The following is a 21,912-nucleotide window of genomic DNA, read 5'->3' on the forward strand; positions in this document are numbered from 1 at the left end:
TATGAACTCCTGTTTGCGAGGAATTGTCTTTTGATTTGTACAAGTGAGAGTGACGAAATTACCGACTCAATATGCTTATCATTTTGGGGATAAGACCGAGTGGGGAGCTGGGAACATAATCACAGAAGATGGAATTCACTCATTCCCACCTTTAGAGTAAGTAGATAAGTGTTCCCTTAAATGGTGTCTCCCGGGACTTGAACAAAGTGTCCTACCCTCTGTATGGCACGAGAGGGGTTTCTGTTTAATGGTTGGACCATAAACATGTTGTTCATTATAGGAGCACTGATATTTAAGGACTAGAAGTAACCCAGGGGTAAAACGGTAATTTGACCCAACTGGTATTACAAACACTTGTGAAGGACGAACTTACTGGTATTGGTCTATATCCGTGGACACAAAACTATATCTACAGTGAGAAGAGTTCTGCTGTGAGTCATTAGTGGAGTGTACACAGTTAATGAATATTGATTAATGTGGTTAATGAGTTTAGCTAATTAATCTCATATCGTTGTAGTTTCTGATCTGTAGGTCCATTAGGTCCCCTTCCTAGCTCATAAAGAGTAATGAGATTTATTTATATTGGTTGTAATTTGAAATGTTCAAATTTACTTTGGGAATTAATATAATGTATATTGGTACATTATAATATAAAGTTTATATTTTAATTAGACTTTATTATATAAATTTAATTTGGATATGATTCAAAATTAAATTACGAGAGAATAATATATTTGAATGAGTTCAAATATTAGTTTAATGTGAATTAGATTCATATTAAAACTATAAGTTAAAATTTAATGTGTATATGATACATATTAAAACTATAGGTTATGAAAGAAATTTATATTTGAATATGATTCAAATTATGGTTATGAAAGAAATTTTTAATTGGAGAATTAATTAATAGTTTAGTTTAAGTTGATTTAATTAAATTAAATAAATTAAAACTATAGGTTATGCGAGAGATATTCATTTAAATATGATTTAAATGAAAATATTAATTAAATATGATTTAATTAATTATTTATTTAATTAAATTAATTAATTAATTTAATATATATTAATTTAATAATTATTAAGTTAATAGGGAACGTGGGTGGTTTTCCCACGTTCCCATTTATTCTCTCCAACTTCCCACTTCTTCCGTCTCAAGAAGTGAGAATACTTTGCGTAACAAAAAAGGGGTGAGTTCTGCGAAGAACAAAAAGACACTCCATTCTCTCTGAATTTTTTTTTCTAGAAAAAAAATTCTCTTATTCCAATTTTGGTTCCCACAAACCATCTCAATCAGAGAATAGGAAGGTTTCCAAGTGGTGGTGCCCAAATTGGTGATTGGTAGATTCAGAGTTGTCAACGAGCGTAAGTTCTTCTTCTCTGTATTTTTTCTTCAAAGCATGTTTAACCATAAAAATTATTTTTTTTTAATTTTTGCCAATGTATTGGTATTTTTTAAGGTTCCAATTAAAATTGGGTTTATGTAATTCTTCTGCATTAAAGGGTTTTCATCCCTTCAGTTACATGGTCGGTGCGAAGTTGTTGCTTACTATTCAGTTGATCACCAGGTTTATTTATTATTCACAAGGCTCCTTGAATTTTGCCATCGGTTTCTTATCTTTTTTGACCGAGAAATTCTGGACTTGGTTGTTATCGGTTCATATGATATCTTGAATTGAATAAGCTTTGATAGTTTTAAATTCACTCAAATTAGAGCGATTTTCTCTAATTTTAGCTTAAGAGAGGTGATATTTTGGTTCTTATATTTTGAATCAAATGTAATAAGCTCAATCCTTGTTCTCCAAATGGATGTATTATATCAATTTTTTTATGTTGGTTCTCCATGATTTTGCTTCTAAACAAGGACACTACAACAAATCTGGCCTTTAATGTCGGGTGGAAAAAATGAAAAATGGGCTTTAATGTCGGTTTTCAAAAAGCGGATGTTTAATGTCGGTTTTAAACCGACATTAAAGAAGGAGCTTTAATGTCGGTTTAAAACCGACATTAAACGACCCCCTTTTGAAAACCGACATTAAAGCCCCTTTGTAATTTCTTTTTTATTTTTTTTAATTTGGTAAAAAATCAAGTTTCTCTCTCTTACTTTACCTTTTCTTTTTCCTTAAAGGTTTCTATATAAATTCTCCTCCTCTCTTCTTTTTCCTCTTTAGTCGTCGCCTTTTCCCCTTTCCATCAAAACCCTAATTAAAGGTATTCCATCCAATTCGACGGAATTTTGGTGTTTGTCCGTTGAGAAATGTCTTTCAACATCAACCGGTTCAATCCTCAATCAGCCGCCGAGAAAGCGGTTTCAGTTATCGGCTTCGGCTACAATCTCTGTAACGATTTGCGATTGTCTTCTTGCAAGCCGGGTCCATCGGGGTCTAAGCTGATCGATATCGACTTCACTCGAAGTAGAGACCTTGTACTTCCGACTGGCGTTGTCGTCCCTAATGTTCCTACTTCCATCAACTGTGATAAAGGCGAGCGTACCCGATTCCGGTCGGATGTCATCTCCTTCAATCAGGTAAATTTCTTTGAAATGGGTTTTTGCTGTCTTTAGCTTAGAATTCTCTTCGTTTTCTTGTTTTTTTTTTTTTCATTTGTTGGCTTCATAGAACGAACTGGGTTTGTTTTTTTTCCGGTTAAAAACAGATGTCGGAGCTGTTTAATCAGCAATTATCTCTATCTGGGAAAATTCCGTCGGGGTTCTTTAACACCATGTTTGGATACTCGCCAACAAATATAACACAACTATATATATATATATATTTGGGTAACACAACTAACATGTTTGGATGCAGAGGTCTTTTTTCTTTTTTCTTTTTTTTTTTCTTTTTTTTTTTGGTCATGGACAACCAATTCTTCCTTGAGATGATATCCAAACAGCAATACTTTGTGGATAAGTTGAAATATTAACTATATTGCATCTCTCCTTCAGTATAACAGAAGGGAAGAAGATTCTGAATCAGTTCATTTCTAATATGTTCTCCATTAAAAACAGGATTATGCATATTATTGGTGAAATGTCATATGAGTTTGTTGATTGCTTCTCCATGGATTTGGAAAAAGGGGGGGAAAAGTTTCTCACGAGTTCTTGATTAATGACTTGCTTTTCAAATATCATACAAAGAGGTTAACTATCTCGTGCCTGTCCATTTTTGTTACAGATTGTTACACGTAGCCAACGAAGTATATAGTAAAGACTTCTTTCATTATTTGAAATAATGAAAGAAGTTGTTTTCATCTCAGAAAAAGGAAAAACCCAAAGTAGCAAAGACGTCGATGTTTATTACTTTTGTGAAAAACACACAAATGCACAGCTTTGATGCAGGCCATGATTTCTGCTAGTTTCGGCCGGAGGATCTGGTGGTGGAAACGGAATGGAACAAGTTTTTGGATTAACCACCATTTCCTCCCTTTTTGTGAAGTTTCCAACAGTTTACGTGTGAGTAATTACCAATCAAATCACCTGCTTATTTTGTTCATCTGGATCAGCTACCCAAATATATATATATATATATATATATATATATATAGTTGTGTTATATTTGGGTTTTTTTCCGGTTAACGCTGATCTTCCTCTTGCTCCTCGGCACAGGAAACAAGCCTCTCCATCTCTCAAGTTTACTTTGATGGGGCCCAAGCTTTATGTAAATACTACTAAGGTAATCGTCTGACTAAAATATTTGGGTCAGTTAAAAACTTAAAATAGCAATGGCACTGCCGCAAATGTGATAACTGCGGTTGGTTTTTACCTGACCCATCTATTACAGAAAGGTTCCCTTTGCTTGGATATGCAAATTGTTGAATGTTTCACATGGTGTCACAATTTTGAAACTGCAGGTTGATTCAAACAATCGTCCAGTAACGGGAGTTCGCTTGTCTTCATGGGATCCTGCTGCCCTTGCAGAGTATGTTTCTTTTGTTTCTGTTTTTTGTCTTTTCTTTAGTAGAATTCTAGACATTTGGATGTTTGTCTGTCTGGACTGAAAGTCTCTTCTATTGAAATATCTTCATCACTGATATTTAACAAACTTCTCTGCGTTCATCTTCTCCACATTAACACACTAATTGTTAATGGTGTTGAATGAATGAGAATGGATTTTTGGAAGTAATGCTTTCAACCATGCGCTTCTCTGTCCAACACTTGAGAAAAGTTCAGTTTGGAGGCACCACTGATGAAAAAAGTTCACTGGGGAATGTAAGTTTCATTTTGCATATGCTGTGTTTTATTGTAATGAATTACACCAATATAATTTCTTCATACAGCATTGGCATCAGTTTGTAGAACCGATAATTGTTCACTATTTAGGAATATATATATATCCAAATAAAATACTTTATTGATATTTCATTAACATTTTCTTTATAAATTTGTGAGAGTTCTTTTATATATTGCTCATATATAATAGATGCAAATGATTTTGGGGTTACTTTGTTGCAGAACCAACGAATGCAAGAATCTATTTCAATATTGCACAAAAAGGTGAATAACTTAGTTTTAGAGTAATTAATGTTTTGGCTTCATTAATTATGCATATAGGACTATAATTTTTTATTTTCCATGGTGTAAAATTTGGTTCATAAAATGATTGTAGGAAAAGGCATTGCAAGAGGAGAACAGGCAGTTAGCAAATAAGGTATAAAATTAATTATGTCCTATATATTTTCAGTGCTGTATATAAATTAATTAAAGTAATTTAATATTGTTGAATAGCCTCTAAGAATGTAATATGTTCATATACTTTGAAAATTTTAGGTAAAGGAAAATGAGAAGGCTTTGGTTGAACGTGGACAGTACAATTCATTTGCAATGTCTTTAATCCATTTGCAATGTCTTTAATTTCTATAAGTTAATTTTGGACATTGGAGTCAGTAAAATTTGGGTTTAGTTCATCTGCAATGTCTTTAATCTCTATGTGTTAATTTTAGACTTTGGAGTTAGTAAATTTTGGGTTTAATTATTTGCAATTTCTTTAATTTCTATGTTCATTTTGAACGTTTAGCTTTGTTTTGGTATTGTTTGTAGAATGATTGAAGTTATATCGGGTTGAAAGCTGAGCAATTGTGTAGATAGCCAGGCGATCATTGAAGGTTGAAGATTGAAGATTGAAGATTGAAGATTGCGAAGACGTTTAGAATTTTTCTTATTTACATCTTGTATTAGGATCTTTTTTCATATACTGTTGTAGAATGTATATATAAACACAATATTAAGTTTTCATTTTGTGTATACAAATGTAAAAGATAAATATTATAGGTTTTAAAATAATATTAATTTTATTGATTCGTTGGAGCGAGAAAAAATATTTAGGATTCAATGTTGATTTATTTGGACAATAATACAAGAATTAAATAAATATAAATTTCTAAAATTGGACAACATGTCTTTAATGTCGGTTTTAAAACGACATCATAGCCCAATCGACATTAAAGGGCTTCAATAACACTATCAAAGATGTCGGTTTAAAACCGACATTAAAGCTCAACCGACATTAAAGGGCTTCAATAACACTATCAAAGATGTCGGTTGAAAACTGACATTAAAGGCCTTTAATGTCGTTTTTAAACCGACATTAAAGGGGCCTTTAATGTCGTTTTTAAACCGACATTAAAGCCCAACCGACATTAAAGGCCTTTAATAACGCTCGCAAAGATGTCGGTTGCCAAGTGACATTAAAGCCCTTTAATGTCGGTTTTAAACCGACATTAAAGGCCAAATTTCTTCTAGTGGGATATACATTTGTTATCTGACCAAAAGTGATTATATGTAATTGTTACTTATATTGCCATGATGTTGATTGTTATCAGAATGCAAAAATTAGCTCAGGAACAAAATGAGAAGATTGAAAAAGTGAATCGTGAAAGAAAATTTCATCAAGTAAATAGCATCCCCGTAATTCGTACTACAGTGGTAGATAGGCCAATTAACATCCCTAAATTTAATCTAATATTACAGGTAGAAGCTGAGCACAAGGAGGAGGAAGAATCTGAGGAAGGATATGAACAAGAATCTGGGGATGAATATGATGATCAGGGAGATAAACCTAGAGTTTGTATTAAGTGACCTTTCTTATACATAAATCTAATTTTCTGCATATCTTGTTGTTTTCCATTTGAGTCGAGCGAGACTAATTCTCTTTTATTTTGTTGTCAAATTCTACTAGAGGAGAAGACACTCAAGGTATTATTGAGATTGAAAATTCTAACTTGGTCAAGTCAAAAACCTTGAAAGGTAGTGACATATTGATGTAAGTAAATATTCATCTTTAAAAACGGTTTTACAATTTGAACATTGATATACAATTGATGTGTAATTTCACTTCAGGTTGCAATTGGGAAAACAACTAAACTTTCAAGGCGTGAAAGGTTGTTATAAGTTCTATTTTGTTTGTTTTAATTATGTTTATTTTCTTTGTTTTGGGGACCTCCTATAATTTTTTTTTTTTTATTGAAGGGGTTAAAAGAAATGGAGATAAATTTTAGAGAAATATTTTGTAAAAATATAGTTTACTTTACTATACATTTTTTTTTAATTTTAATTTCATTCTTAATGTAAATCTCAACTAACTATTTTTTTTTTCTTTACGTAAACTCATTTTGTTATATTTATTATCAAATATACTCATGAATGAATGTTTAATTGTTCTAATATTTTCTTTGATAATTTAATACTTGTTTAATTTATTAAAAAATGTCCATGTTTATAATTGTTATATAAAATTCTTATTATCCAATATTTATAATTTGAACTTAATGAAGTGTATAGTTATTCAAAATTTATATTTTTCATTATACAATTGATATTATATATAGAGATATTCGTTAGGGTGTAGAACCTAACCTCAAGATGACATTTATTTATTTTAGTCGCTTTTTATGTATGTTGTAAATTAAGCTATAAAAAAACTATACAACATTATCTATTGTTTGTTTGTCAATATTATTTAAAGTTAAAGAAAAATACTTCATTCACTAGTCAAATTAGACCACTCAAAATTTATGGACACTGCATCACAATGTGCTTTCTCTATCTCTGTCTCTACTACATTAAAGGAAGCTATGAAGGAAGATTTTGAACTTCCCCTCTTTTCCCATAATTTTTATCATAATGACAATTTTTGTCATCTCTTCATTGTAAGTACATTTCTTTCCTTGGCCACTAGTTGTCTAACATCGCTTCAACAAAACCCAATAAAACAAAAGAAGTTCAAAGAAAAAGACATGAAGATTTCCTTCTCCCAATTATATATTCTCAAACAGTAACAATATGAAAGAAACAATCAAGAAAAACTAAGACAAAAATATATAATAAGAAGGTAAATCCTCTACTAAGATAGATGATACTTTTTTTTCTATTGTTTTTTATGACTAACATAAAATCTATCACTTACAACAGTATCACTCAAGAACTAGGGTTCAAAATCTCTCATATATTTGATTCAATACATGGATATATAAAACTACATCTAAAAAAACTATCTAATTTTGCAACACACGACCCAGAAATAACGTGAAAAGATAGAAAATAATTTTAACCATTTTCAAACATATAATAAACTACTAAAATATTTATGGTATTTTTTAAATATTTCACGTTAGCTCTTCTTTTTTTTTCTTCGCTGCGATTTTTTCTGTCGTCTTTTTCTTTTTCTTTTTATTTTCTCTTCGATTTTTTTACATCATCTTTATTTTTTTTCTATTTTTTATGTCGTTTAAATTTGGTTATTTAAACAATCGTGTACAAAAAATAACAAAATCTAAAAGATTGTGTATAAAGAATTGAAAATAATCGTTCAGATTGGAGTAGCCAAATTTAAACGATAATGTAAAAAAAATAAACGATCATGTAAAAAATATAAACGATCGTGTACACAAATCTAAACCATCGTGTACAAAAAAAAAAATAAAAAAATCGTTTAGCCAAATCTAAACGATCGTGTTCCAAGGAATCTTGAAAAAATAAACGACCGTGTAAACAAATCTAAACGATCGTTGACAAAAAAATCTTGAAAAAATTCGTTTAACTAAATTTAAACGATCGTATACTAAATTTTGAAGAAAAAAATCATTTCCAAATCTAAACCATCGTGTAACCAAATTAAACGATACAATTGAAAAAAAAATAAATCGTTTAGATTTGTTTATCGAAATCTAAATGACCAACGACAATTATATACCAAACAATAGCCAAATCTAAATAATCATGTGCCAAATCTAAATAATTGTGTACCAAATATATTATGCACTTGGTTAACAGGGCATTTTTGACATTTTTTATTGTGGGCCTATGAACTTTTTTCGTTTTCGAAATTATTCTATAGAATATAAATATTTTGTCCCTTTTTTATATTTTTTTTATAAGACTTCAAATAATTTTAAGAGATTATATTGCGACTAAAATCTAGGAAATGAATAATATAAATAAAACCATTAAATATTTTTCACTTCTAATAGTTGAAAGAGAAAAGATGGGTGATAGAATTGCACTTGCAAAGTTTGAAAAAAGTATTTACTTTGCTAAACTTAATTTTATATTTATTTTTCATTAAATCTTTCAACCATTTATATTTTTCTATCCCTACATTTTCATATATTCTTTTTTCTTTATGAAGTTTTTTTTTTTTTTTTTCGATTAGGAGTTGTTTGTGTTCGAATTTTGAAAAATCTATTTCTAGAAAAAGCTATTGGACGTATGCAATCAATATAAATATAATTATTGATCATGAACCTATCCTATACTGTGTACTTGAAAGAAAAAGGATGATTGGTGTCGATTCATCCAAGCCTTGTGGATAACTGATCCTTTCACATAATCTAACTTCCTTGGCCCTATGGACCATAACCTTTATCCAAAATCATTAATGTAATTAAATACAACAACCTCAATAATTCAATTTCTTTTCTATATTCTCATCATAAATTCTTATATTTATAAATATTTTTACTAAGTTTTATTCTTTTAAATAATTTTGTTTTTTCCAAGGTCCAATCATAACCAATTCTTTCTTTTTATGTGCAATAAATGAAAGATCTTTTCACAAATTTGTCTTGAAAAATCAATTGAAATTTTCTTCTACTTTATCGATATCGATTTTATATACAGTTCTTCGTACATTGTGGAGGAAATGTAATTATCATTTTCATTATGGATTTAACATATTGAAACACACAGAAAGTAATTAATTTGAAGCTATACCAAAATTTAAAGATTAAATATATAACATTTTGAAATTGGAAGGTTATAAATAAAATCAAACCAATATTTATATTTACAACTATACAGTCTATAAAACTTGTGCACACAAATAATTTGAAAGAAGAAAATAGAAACTCTAGAACAATCTCCCAATTATTTGGTCTACAGTGTCACCATTTATTGGGGTCACGATGGATCGATATGTGTATTAATGAGACTCTATCTCTTAGCAGAATTTATTTATTTATTAAATATAAGATCCCATTTGATTTGATATGGTGATATGGTGATGTGGTGATGTGTTTATTAATGATAGTTTTATGATATATGTATATATATATATAAAATTGATCTTATGAGATCGCTTAGACAAATTAGAAATGAAATCTATGTATTGTTTAAAGGGGAAAGTCAAATGCTATATAATAACAATATAAAGAGAGTTTAGTATTATTTAATGACATGTATTATGTTGACATTCGTAACACGATCCAAATAAAATAAAATGCTTCGGTCATTAGACTTTCTTTAACATACTTTTGGATATATGATAACTAAGTAAGATTTCTTTTTAATTATAAATTCATTTTCTACTGCTCATTACTTCTAATCAATTTATTTTGATGATAACACTTTTAAATAATTTTATCTTTTTATGAGGAATTCTCATTGTAGTTAAAAACAAAAATATTTATATATTTTAAAAAACTTAAATATATTATAGAGATATTTTTACAAATATTGTAAATAGTTTTAATTTTTTTATTATATTTAAAATTGTTTTTATTTTATTTTATTTCATTTTGTTATATGTTAGCTCAGTAATCTAACTAGAAAATGTTAAAATGTATGTCTTATAATGTATTTTTATTGTCGAAAATAATAGTCACAAGAGAATCTTCAAAATTGAAGACTAAGAGTGGGCTGATAACCTATAATTATTGGAGATATTTTACCCAGTAACCTCATGTCATTGCAAATATAGTGCAATTAGATTTAAAGAACAAAATTATTAAAAATTACAAATAAAACAAAATCTAGATTTAGCTATATTTGTACTTTTTAAAAAATGTTGTTGATATGTATTTAATTATTAACTCTAAAATTACTATTCATTATTATAATTACCTAAAATACTAATTTCAAATCAGATATTAGTGTAAATAGTTATATTTTATCTTAAAAAAGAAAGAAAAAACAAGGAAGATAACATACAATAAATGGAAGTATAAGATTTTGGTGAGATACATTTATGAATGGACATGATTGTAATGACATATATGTATTCTCAAAATGAAAAATTGTAAATATGTCAAAGTCTATCATGATATGATGGACCATACTGTAAATAATGGTTTATTTCTACCTAAAAGTCTATCAACTATTTAAATTTATCACGGTAGATTTATTATATTTATAATTTTTAAAAAAGTATTGTTATATATTTAATTATTAATAATATCATTCACAAAATTGTAATTCATTGTAATTATTGAAATATTTAACGATAAAAATAAAATTTTAAAAAAAATTCTTTTCCATAATCTTACATAGACATAGACGTACATACATACATATTGTATAGATTGTTAAGAGACCTCTTTATCTTTAGATGATTTTATTTATTTCTTCATTCTTTTGTTGGGATGGGTTTCTTTAAAATTTTGAAAACCAGCAACGATGTTAAAACATTTTGGAGGTTCATAATCACAAATATCTCACTTTTAAAAGTTATTGTTAATTGATCTTCTACTAATAAATTTTAGGATAATTATAATATGTAGCAATTTTTTAGAATAATTATTAAGTATGTAGCAATATTTTAAAAGAATTGCAAATATAGCAAAATCTATCAGTGATAGACTTCTATCGTTGATAAACTCTTATGGTTTATTAGTGATAGACCAACATTTGCTACATGGTCTATCAGTAATAGACTTCTATTATTGATAGATTTTGACAAATTTTGCTATATTTGCAATTTTTTTAAAATATTATTATATACTTAATTATTTTGAATATAATTGCTACATTTGCAATTATTGTATAATTTTATGCCTATGTGAAATTATTGATTTAACTTTATTTTTCAAAACCTTTGTGGGGAGTAACGTGTAATTGATCTTGCTCTTTCTCTCTTCTCTCATACAGATTGCTCTCCTCCACTTTGTTGTCTCAATCTCTTATATCTCTTTGTCTCGTTCTCCTCTCTTTCACTTTCTGGCATCTATCTCTCTCTTTCTATGATATCATTGATTTCAGCATGGTTTCACTAGCTAGAGAGAAGATAAGAAGAAGAATGAAAAACGAAAAACAAGAAAGAAGAACAAATTTAAGGGCTCACCATAGGAGAGAAGAAGGAGCAGAAGAACAAAGAGAGAGAGAGAGAGAGAGAGAGAGAGGAGAAAAAAATGGTATAAGTTGGTAAAACTGGTGGAAGATAATGTAAAGAAGAGGTAAAACAAAGTTAATAGTTTATAAAAAGCGTGCGGCATTTTTTCATTTGGGTCCTCCTAACATTATTGGAAATCATATCATCCTAAAATTTTCTTATATTTGTATTTTGTAATAAGTCCGTTTTTATTTTTCTCTAAAAACGATCCCTCCTAAAGTAGTTGTCTTTAATTTCTTTTAATATTATATTTATAGAGTAATAATAGAGAATCAAAAGTAGAAAAGGGCTCTTGTCGATATTGTAATTTGAAGAATTTTCTCTCTAAGCACTCAAATGAAGTGTTCAAATTAAGGTCCTACATGTAGTTGAGAAGATTGTTTCAGCAACTACATCTATATATATAAAAACTTGCAACTAATTCTACTATCTAATGCTGCATATACATCAATGAACTACATGATGACTTTAATTTAAACGAGAATGATCATGATTAAAGACGTGAAAGTGTGGTTAAGAAAAGTTTAAAAAGAATTGAAAGACTACTACCTATACTAACAAAATTAGACATTCATTTTCGGTAGCTCAATAAGAAAAATTTTAAAGTTTTAAGAATTGGACAAATCAAATTGAAAAGCCTCTTAATTGGTTTATAGGAATAGGTCTTACTCTTAGAAGCAATTAATTTAAGATAATTAAGTAAATAGTATAACTGAATCGTGAAGAGGATGCTTGGAAATATCAAGATCATCAAACATCAAATCTAAATTGCGAATATGCGTTTAGAATTATAATAACCCTATATACCTCTACAGAAAAGGAAAAAGGTGAGAGATATATGCATGAGAGGTAGTTTTTGTAGGCATCTAATCTCAAGTTATCATATCGTTTTTGTTTGGTTAAGAAATGGAAATATTTTTGGGATATTAATTCATTAAAAATGAAAGGAAAGAAGCCGTGTGATTTTATTTTCCTTTGTATTGATTGAGCACAAAAATACAAATGCAAATGGGTACGTAAAACCATAGGAATCTATTCAATTAGATGTCTTCAAGTGAACATCTTTTCAAAATTAGCACATACATTATTTTATACTTTTGAAGTGAAATTCCCACCTAATGCATTTAGTAAGAACATAATATAATATTAACATAGTCTAATACCACTCACGTTCAGAGTTTTATTGTACCCTAAAAATATATTTTTACTAATATATAAGGTCAGATATTGATTACAAAAGCTTAATTAAGTGATCATTAGTGGGACTACGAGGAACATATGAACAACCCAACTTTCTATTTAGTGTACGGTTATTTAGGCTTCCTCTACATGTGAGACACCCTCTCAGCAAGAATTATTTCAATCTTTTCCACATTCAAATGAAGAATGCGCCACTTTGATAAATTTAGGCTCTCCAAGAAGTTTAAGAATCCCTTGACAAGAGTGAATAGAGTAGAATGATTTGATAAGATCAAGATAGAACCACTCAAGATCTACAATATATCAAATGCTTCACACACAGTTAATTACATGGATGCACCCTTGTATTTTTTTGGCACAAACATAAGACAGACGACAGCCTTGGAAAGAGAACAATATCACCTCAAATATTCCGTGTGAAAAAGAAAGCTAAACTCAAACCCATAAAAAGGAAGCAAATCAGAAGAATAAACACAATATTTTTCAGATTTAAGGAAAAGATATTGTCTTCAACAACATTCAAAGGAACGTAATTCTGTGTAGATCAACATGTACGATGATATCCTGAAGGACAATCCAAGAGACAATAACAAACATCTTCGACGACAACTGCCACAATATCCTTACAATATATATACACTACAAGAAATCTGGCCTTTAATGTCACTTGGCGACCGACATCTTTGCGAGCGTTATTAAAGGGCTTCAATGTCGGTTGGGCTTTAATGTCGGTTTATAACCGACATTAAAGGCCTTCAATGTCGGTTATAAACCGACATTTTTGAAGGTGTTATTGAAGGCCTTTAATGTCGGTTCATCTTTAATGTCGGTGGATAACCAACATTAAATATGTCTTTAATGTCGCTTATGATACATCTTTAATGTCGTTTTTCCACCGACATTAAAGATGTCTTTAATTTTTTTTAACCGACATTAAAGCTGTCTTTAATGTCGTTTTGAAACCGACATTAACGATGTCTTTAATGTCGTTTCTTCAAATTTATTTTTATTAAATCCTTGCATTATTGTCCATTTTGTATGACACCAAATAGTTAAAAATGAAATCTTTTACTTGTACATATACAAAATAAAATCTTAATAATGTGTACATTTATATACAACTTGCTCCAAACACAAAGAAATTATGAAGTTTAATTATTACACTGATCATCCTTTGGGAAAAAAAAAAGAAAGAAAGAAAAAGAATATATTGAGAGAGCAATAACTAAAACTGCAACTAATAGTAAACTAGAAAGCTTCACAAATGACCAACTTCAAGATCTTGTCACAAAGATGAGGGTCTGGCTAATTGTACTCACTTGCAACTATTTCTTCTATTGCTGTCATTTGTTTAGTGATAGCTCCCTGTAAAAGACATCAAGAGGGTTCAATTAAGTAACAATGTTATGACTTAGTTGCTAGTAGAAATATTCACATTTGATTACTAATTAATAAAGTAAAGGGTTGGTTACCAAACATAACTTTTATTGCGCAATGCGGAAGGTAGATCCTTGTTAAACTAAGTATTTGAAACAACACCACCAAAAAAAAAATTGTTAAACCAAGTGCAACCACATAACCGTCTTACCAAGATAATATTGTAACTTGTTCATTCAAGTCTTCCTAAAAAACAAATTGAGAAACATGCTAAGATAAACTTTTTTGTATAATACCTTCAATTCCAAACAGTTGACTGAAGCTTGAACTTGAACCATCAATTTCCTACATATTATTTGGTGCTTGTGATTTGCTTGATTACATAGATAAGAGAACAATATATCTCTTGGTTGTTCTTATGGCTAAACAACAATTATTACAATAGAGCCATCAAAAACAAGAATCTGATTTGAACAACATAACCACATTACAAAGCAAAACAGCAAACAAAGCATACTCCTAAACTCAATGTCACGTTGCATTTGCTGAATATCCATAAGATAACCAAACAAAGCATAATTTCATAAATTTCTTAGCATAGTCATACGAATTTACTCATAATTGAAGCCTTTGGTAATGTCCTACAATACATTAACGTTAGAAAATATTGTTACCTCTATCTCTGTTCATTATCAGATTTCCTAAACTCAATGTCACGCTGCCTTTGCTGAAGCAAAAAATATATACAAATATACAATTGCAAGTCCTTGCAGCCGAAACCTACATAATTCAGTAAACATCACAAACAAAACAAAAATGTAAAAAATAGAAACCACACTACAAGAAATTTGGCCTTTAATGTCGGTTTAAAACCGACATTAAAGGCCTTTAATGTCGCTTGGCGACCGACATCTTTGTGAGCGTTATTAAAGGGCTTTAATGTCGGTTGGGCTTCAATGTCGGTTTATAACCGACATTAAAGACATCTTTAATGTCGGTTATAAACCATGTCGGTTATAAACCGACATTAAAGCCCTTCAATGTCGGTTATAAACCGACATCTTTGAAGGTGTTATTGAAGGCCTTTAATGTCGGTTCATCTTTAATGTCGGTGGATAACCGACATTAAATATGTCTTTAATGTCACTTATGATACATCTTTAATGTCGTTTTTCCACCGACATTAAAGATGTCTTTAATTTTTTTTTAACCGACATTAAAGCTGTCTTTAATGTCGTTTTTTCAAATTTATTTTTATTAAATCCTTGCATTATTGTCCATTTTGTATGACACCAAATAGTTAAAAATGAAATCTTTTACTTGTACATATACAAAATGAAATCTTAATAATGTGACATTTATATACAACTTGGATCCAAACACAGAAATTATGAAGCTTAATTATTACACTGATCATCCTTTGGAAAAAAAGAAAGAAAGAAAGAAAAAGAATATATTGAGAGAACAATAACTAAAACTGCAACTAATAGACTTTTGGATTGTTTGCGCAATGCTGCTGTAGCATCAGCATCCATGGCAATTGTACCACCTGCTTGCTGGAAGAGGAATAAACAAAAGAAACTAATGAAATGTTTTCTCCAATTCAACTAAATTATTCATCGTCATTCATAGACTTTTGGATTGTTTTGTCTATGAAAGCATGTACAATGTTTCGTCATGTAGATCCACATAAGGTAGAACAACAGACTGTAAAACACAACAATAGAATGTGAGTGTACTCTAGCAAAAAGAACTCACCTTATTTTGAGCACTTCTTGATCTTTCGCTCGCCTCATCCATAGCATTGTTAAAACCCTGAGTATCAACTAGCAAGCCCCTCTCTTCCGCCATCAACTATCATGAAAATGTTATTAGTAACACCATCATTCAAGCAGCAAGTGACTGTGGCTGTGGCTGTGGGGTGGGTGTTGCGTGTGTGTGTGTGAGAGAGAGAGAGAGAGAGAGAGCTTTCCATGTTTGATGCAATCTTCAAGCCAACGATGATTGACTATTATTGTTCTGAACTTCTTAGCAAGATCAAATTTCCTCCCTTGTAATTCCCAACAAATCTAATCACCATAAGAATGGACAATAAATAACATCATTTTTTTTAGCCAAAGATTGCAGATGAGTGACTCAAAATAGATAAATACTGCAATACTATACTCCATAAAGTGTTTCATTAAATCCCCATCCAAGACTCCAAATTTGTTATGTTTTACACATGCATAATCGCAAAACTCGTCTTATTGGAAAGCAATTGGTGAACTTCAGACTGAATTGGGGACTAATAAATAAAAAAACACCCACCAAATGAGTAATAGACCTTGACATTGCACCCACATAGCTAGCGCCAGTATAAGATATCATCTTGATAAGGTTGAATCTTTCTGTGCCACGGTAGCCACTGACAGTCACAACCACAGATTCCATACCTTCAATTGGACAGCCTACTGACATCACAAAAACCAAAGCACTAAATCCCAGATCAAAAGAAATTTATGGAGTAACAAAATAGGCACAAACACAGTTCAATGTTGCAGCTAGAAACTTAAGAAACAGAAAGCTTCTGGAAGAAGCTTCATTTTCTAATCAAACGGACAAAACAAATAGAGTAACGAAAGATGAATTTCTGAACTTTCCAACCCTACAAAACTATATTGACTGAAACAGGACATTATCAAGATCGAGCGGATAAAAGCTCCCGAAACCCTAGAAAGAACATCATCAGCAATTTGGAGAAAAAGCAAGCGCGTAAAAACATGAGAGAGAATCACCTGGAATTCGATCAGGACAGGAAAGAATTCTATTGGCGCGACCATGGTCTTCCTCGTGCTCTTATTGCCAATTCCACACACCCTTTGAGTCTTATAATCTTCTCTTATTGCCACCGTGAAGACCCTTTTGTAATCTCCTTGGCTTGGAACTTGGCTTTTCTCTCCCTCAGCCCTCTTTCACAATTTTATATTAATTATTATTTATCATAGGAACTTTTAAACACTAAACTACATGGGGCCGAAACCCTAAACTAAATTATATCCCGTCGCCTGTGCAAATTACAGAATAAGCATATTTGATGAGAAAAATCCTGATCTTGCCTTTTGGATTGCATCAAAGATAGGCATGAACACATCAGTATCATAATTACTCATCTTGTTCTGAAGCACCGAAGTCAGCCTTTCACAAACCTTGAACCAAATAAATTTGAATTTGTCATCTGTTGAAGCAACTCCCCGTTTGCGCAATGCTGCTGTAGCATCAGCATCCATGGCAATTGTACCACCTGCTTGCTGGAAGAGGAATAAACAAAAGAGGAATAAACCAGCGAGTTCGGTTCAGCTTCTTTGACAGATAAATAATAATAATAATAATAATAATAATAATAAAATAATATTTAATATTTTCTATATTCATTTACCGGACATCCCGAGCCGGTAACGTGCCGGTGGTGAGGAGGGTGAGTGTTCCACGTGAGGCACGAGCGCGATGCGTCAACGGAAGAAGCTGCCTCCGATGATAGCACGACGACGAGTTCACACGCGTTGGCGACTGATCAGAGAAGAGAGGGGAGAAAGTGATGAGATTGAGAAAGCAAGAAAGGGAAGAAATGTTGAGAGAAAACCTTCGTAGGGTTTGGTAGAGAAGAAAGGAGAAAAGAGTAAAGTGTAGGGTTTGGTAGAGAAGAAAGGAGAAAAGAGTAAAGTAAGAGAGAGAAAAATTCAACTTTTTACAAAATTAAAAAAATAAAAAATAAAATAAAAAGACCTTTAATGTTGGTTCTAAAAAACATGATGTTTAATTTCGGTTTTAAACCGACATTAAAGATAAAGCTTTAATGTCGGTTTAAAACCGACATTAAACATCCGCCTTTTGAAAACCGACATTAAAGCTTATTTTTCATTTTTTCCACCCGACATTAAAGACCAGATTTCTTCTAGTGCCAGCTTATTTAACAATTGAAAAATAAAATGAATGGGCTCAAAGAATAGGTAAAGAGATATAAAACAAAGGCGAAGGAGATTACATTGTTGAAATATTTCAAAGGATTGGGCCATAGGTCCTCTTTAATTATCTCAGCTACCTGCATTTAAGCCAAAAAACCAAGCACGTAAGTACAAACCAAAAAAACTAATAGATAAAACGTTGTTGCATTTACAAGCCAAGCGTTTATATTATTATGGGGCAGAAAGATGTTCAGACTTACTTCATCATGAAGCTCAGTGATATCCTTTTGATCGGTTTCACCAAACCAACTGAAGAAGCTGCATACATCAATATTGATGAACAATAGCGAGCAAATATGTTAAATTTAAATTAAACCAGATACCACAAAAGGAAGAGAAAAGTGGAGGACGGTGTTACTAACTTTGACTTTTCGATTTGACAAAGAAAATTCATTGAGGATATGAAAGAATAAATCATTGTAGTAGGATAAGAGCTCAACAGTGAAGCATAACATCAGCACGTATTGGAAAATCAGAAGTTTCTTCCTTAAATACCTTTTAATATCTAATTAAACTTTATGTTGAATACACAGATTTAAAAACTTTTAAATGATATTATTCTACACTAGTGCACAGAAGACTATTCATCTATTGTAGCTTTGAATAATTTTCTTTCGGTACACTGAATAAATCATTGCACCTGTCAAGAATAAAACAAATTATTTTAATAAAACAATACATTAAAATTTATCATGGTATTATTCTATTTTTCAAAGGATCAATTTCTAGTTAAAAAAATAACTCTTCATTTGATACCTAATTGGTTTTTGGCTCTCAATGTATTAAACAAATTTCTAATGACTTTTTTCTAAAAAGACAAAATAATATATTAAATCATTTTGTGTTCATCAAAAAATAAAATCAATGAACTGAATTTAGATTCTCTCTCCCACAAGCTCCCCTTCTTAGGTAAAGAACAATCAAGGAATAGAATAGTAGAGTAGAAGACAATCTAAACTCCTTGATGCAAGCCCCACTTGGCTTGAGTAGATGTAGCTCAATAGGTGGATCTCCACTCCAGTAATTGGGTCATTGCAATCTAGGTTGGATGTCTAATGGTTGAGGTGGTAATGATAGAATCTTGTACTTGAATCATAGCTCACTTTATCAAAGCAATGGGAAAGGAGACCGAAACATATGCCACTGAAAGATTCTACGGAGTAGAGGCAAATATGTACGATAAGAACAAGAGTAGGTAGGGTGGGCAACTGGTCAGATCTAGTATTGATTATATATGGATGATAATTTGAGCAGACAACTCACTCAGGGTCCCCGAACCAAAGATGGTAAATGACATTACAGAAGAGGTAAGCCATTGAACCCCTTCAAACATAGAATTGGTAGATGATCAATTATTAAATAATGTAGATTAAAGACTTGAATGAAACTAAGTTTTGAAATTTTTAGGTTAACATTAAATCAGAAATGTATGAGAAAAATAAATAGTACACCACCCTTTTCACATCTTTCTGCTTAGCCCTGCGGTTGAGCTGAAGAGATTATTTCTTAAAATTAATCGTAATTGTTGGCTTATTAACCATCATAGTAAATCTTTACCACACAATTGAAGAAGGTAAAGCATTAGTTGAAAGGGCAGCACGTTTTAAATGTGTTAAACGTTTACAGCTTCAATTAAGGGAATTTCAAACACGGTTTCCTAGAAGTACCAAGGTCATTGTCAAACCTTCAGGTCCTATGACTTTGTTCAAGATGGATGGAATAAAAAAGGAAGGGGTAAGGAAGCACCTGTCTTCAGTCAGCGGTCGTTTCTTCCCTTTCTTCTCACCATTAACTCCGTTTGAGGCACCCTATAAAGATTACCATCAGTCATTAATCTGATCAAATGAACACTTGGAATTATTGTTTTGATAGAAATAACAGTTACCGAGCCATCCTTCCACTTGATTGTTGTTCCAGTAATTTTAATTGCTTCATCTTCAAAGAATGTATATGTCTTCTCTAGCTTTCTATCTTCAAAATAAGGATTCTCATTGAAACTCTGTAAATTTAAGGAGTTCAGTGACAGATCATCATCACATTTTATAATTGAAGGAGGATACCAAATAGGCCAAAAAAGTAGCATATGAATGATGAAAATGAGTAAATCAACCAAGTTAGCTGAAGCTTACAAAAATGATGGAATAGCCCATCTTTACATCCTTTTGATCCTCCACTCCAAGAGAATCTAAATGCCTAAAGATCTGTGCCAAGAATAAGAGACCAACAGGCAACGGTTAAGAGAGTATATACTTGCACGCATTTGATTCTTACAACATCAAAAGTCTCTTTAAATTAGGATTTCAATATAAACTGAGTATAAAAAACTTGCAGAAATATCCATTTTTCAATCAAGTTATGCCTCAACGAAAACCCAGAAACCACACTTCAATTAGCAACAAGAATTAAATCTATTCCAAATACATCAACGAAACATGATTCAAGTTAGTTCCAAACGAAGGAAATGAAAAGAAAATACCGATAAAAAATGAAAACTCCACCAATGTCTAGGACACGCCCATGAACATGACCTTTGAGGAGGAATGAAAAGTTAGGCTTCTTTCTCTGGGTCGTGGAGCAGGCCACGAGGAAGGCTTACGGTGCGTGCGACTTCAATAAATTACAAGATTGAGAATAAATCGATAAAGGGGTACAGATGTCCCGACTGGCGTCGGGGCTGATCTTACGACAAGGTAGCGATGTTCCGACGGGTTTTTGTGTAAGATCGGTCCCAAATCTCTTGGTTTGTGAGCACTTCAGTTTTCCCATTAAAAAGAGGTTAAGGATGCGGACGACAAATAGATCTAAAGCAAAAGAAACACAAACAAACACATTACATATTCAAAAAGGGATGGAAGAAACTGACGACGACGACAGGGATGGAAGAATCTGATGTATGCTGGTGGTGGTGGCGGCAGCTGTCGAAGGAGAGAGGGAAGAAAGTGATGAGATTGAGAAGGGTGAAAGAAATTTGAGAAAGATGATTGAGAAGGGTGAAAGAAATTTGAGAAAGATGAAAAATAGTGTGTAGGAGGGTTTGAGAAAAGAGTAAAGTAAGAGAGAGAAAGTTGAATTTTTACAAAATTAAAAAATAAAAATAAAATAAAAATGGGCTTTAATGTCAGTTCAAAAAAAGTAGGGTGTTTAATGTCGGTTTTAAACCGACATTAAAGATAGATCTTTAATGTCGGTTTAAAACCGACATTAAACATCCGCCTTTTGAAAAACGACATTAAAGCCCATTTTTCACTTTTTTCACCCGACATTAAAGACTAGATTTCTTCTAGTGATAATATATTCACTACAATAAAAATGACTTTTATGGCACCCGGGTATAATCAAATTGATCAAGGGGGAGAGAAAAATATTCACACATGGTAAAAAAACACTTTTTTTTTTTTGTGGGAAATGGTGATTTTCGTATTTTTGAAGAAAAATTACACAAACTCACCTCTAAATTATGCGGTTTACTGCACAATTATACCATAAACTTTTAATTAGATTGAATAGTCCTCTGTAGTTTCTTAATTGTTATAACCATAAGATGTCGTTTGTTTTTTTTTTTTTTTTGGAATTTAGATAACTGGAATCTTATACGTGTGAAATTATAAATGTTCGACATCTTTAGATTACAATGTTTGTTTTGTAAGAATATTTTTGTGGATATATAGAAATATTTTGATTACTGCGTTTATTTCGTAGGATTTCTACTTGGAAATATTTTAAATTTATGTAATATTCCA

At 31.1% G+C, this 21,912-nt stretch overlaps 2 protein-coding genes across 7 annotated transcripts; one reads left to right on the forward strand and one right to left on the reverse strand.

Annotated features, from left to right (window-relative positions):
• The first annotated feature begins 2,183 nt into the window (after positions 1-2,183).
• On the forward strand, positions 2,184-5,214 carry LOC127149888 (MACPF domain-containing protein NSL1-like). Of its 3 annotated transcripts, XM_051086248.1 has the most exons (7): positions 2,184-2,524; positions 3,168-3,445; positions 3,599-3,665; positions 3,844-3,911; positions 4,445-4,486; positions 4,599-4,640; positions 5,030-5,214. In XM_051086248.1, the coding sequence occupies exons 2-6, from the start codon at positions 3,381-3,383 to the stop codon at positions 4,630-4,632; spliced, it is 276 nt and encodes a 91-aa protein (XP_050942205.1). In that variant the 5' UTR covers positions 2,184-2,524; positions 3,168-3,380; the 3' UTR covers positions 4,633-4,640; positions 5,030-5,214. The 3 variants fall into 3 exon arrangements, 2 of the variants coding, with proteins under 2 accessions (XP_050942205.1, XP_050942204.1); XR_007821741.1 differs by lacking the exons at positions 2,184-2,524; positions 3,168-3,445; positions 3,599-3,665; positions 3,844-3,911 and adding an exon at positions 3,941-4,201; XM_051086247.1 differs by lacking the exons at positions 3,599-3,665; positions 3,844-3,911; positions 4,445-4,486; positions 4,599-4,640; positions 5,030-5,214 and having other exon boundaries at positions 3,168-3,491.
• Positions 5,215-15,467: 10,253 nt separating this feature from the next.
• Positions 15,468-21,167, reverse strand: LOC103504368 (NAP1-related protein 2-like). Of its 4 annotated transcripts, XM_051086286.1 has the most exons (12): positions 21,007-21,167; positions 20,649-20,923; positions 20,302-20,373; positions 20,058-20,171; positions 19,919-19,980; positions 18,373-18,430; positions 18,193-18,249; positions 17,587-17,717; positions 17,357-17,458; positions 16,946-17,119; positions 16,479-16,618; positions 15,931-16,237 (listed from the first exon to the last, which is right to left on the reverse strand). In XM_051086286.1, exons 3-10 carry the CDS (start codon positions 20,320-20,322, stop codon positions 17,050-17,052), a joined length of 615 nt encoding a protein of 204 aa, XP_050942243.1. In that variant the 5' UTR covers positions 20,323-20,373; positions 20,649-20,923; positions 21,007-21,167; the 3' UTR covers positions 15,931-16,237; positions 16,479-16,618; positions 16,946-17,049. The 4 variants fall into 4 exon arrangements, with proteins under 4 accessions (XP_050942246.1, XP_050942243.1, XP_050942245.1 ...); XM_051086288.1 differs by having other exon boundaries at positions 16,495-16,618; positions 20,649-21,167; XM_051086287.1 differs by having other exon boundaries at positions 16,479-16,621; positions 20,649-21,167.
• Positions 21,168-21,912: the final 745 nt, after the last annotated feature.

Source organism: Cucumis melo, chromosome 6 (assembly GCF_025177605.1).
Source record: "Cucumis melo cultivar AY chromosome 6, USDA_Cmelo_AY_1.0, whole genome shotgun sequence".
Taxonomy (NCBI): domain Eukaryota; kingdom Viridiplantae; phylum Streptophyta; class Magnoliopsida; order Cucurbitales; family Cucurbitaceae; genus Cucumis; species Cucumis melo.

Excerpts from the sequence above, each read along its gene's own strand:
- LOC103504368 (XM_051086286.1), bottom strand. The coding sequence starts at position 20,322 with ATGGGCTATTCCATCATTTTT. Across the intron at positions 20,172-20,301 it reads TGGGCTATTCCATCATTTTT|AGTTTCAATGAGAATCCTTA; the intron begins GTAAGCTTCAGC and ends TTAAATTTACAG. Across the intron at positions 17,459-17,586 it reads TTACCGGCTCGGGATGTCCG|CAAGCAGGTGGTACAATTGC; the intron begins GTAAATGAATAT and ends TTCCTCTTCCAG.
- LOC127149888 (XM_051086247.1), top strand. The coding sequence starts at position 2,255 with ATGTCTTTCAACATCAACCGGTTCAATCCTCAATCAGCCGCCGAGAAA. Across the intron at positions 2,525-3,167 it reads ATGTCATCTCCTTCAATCAG|ATTGTTACACGTAGCCAACG; the intron begins GTAAATTTCTTT and ends TTTTTGTTACAG.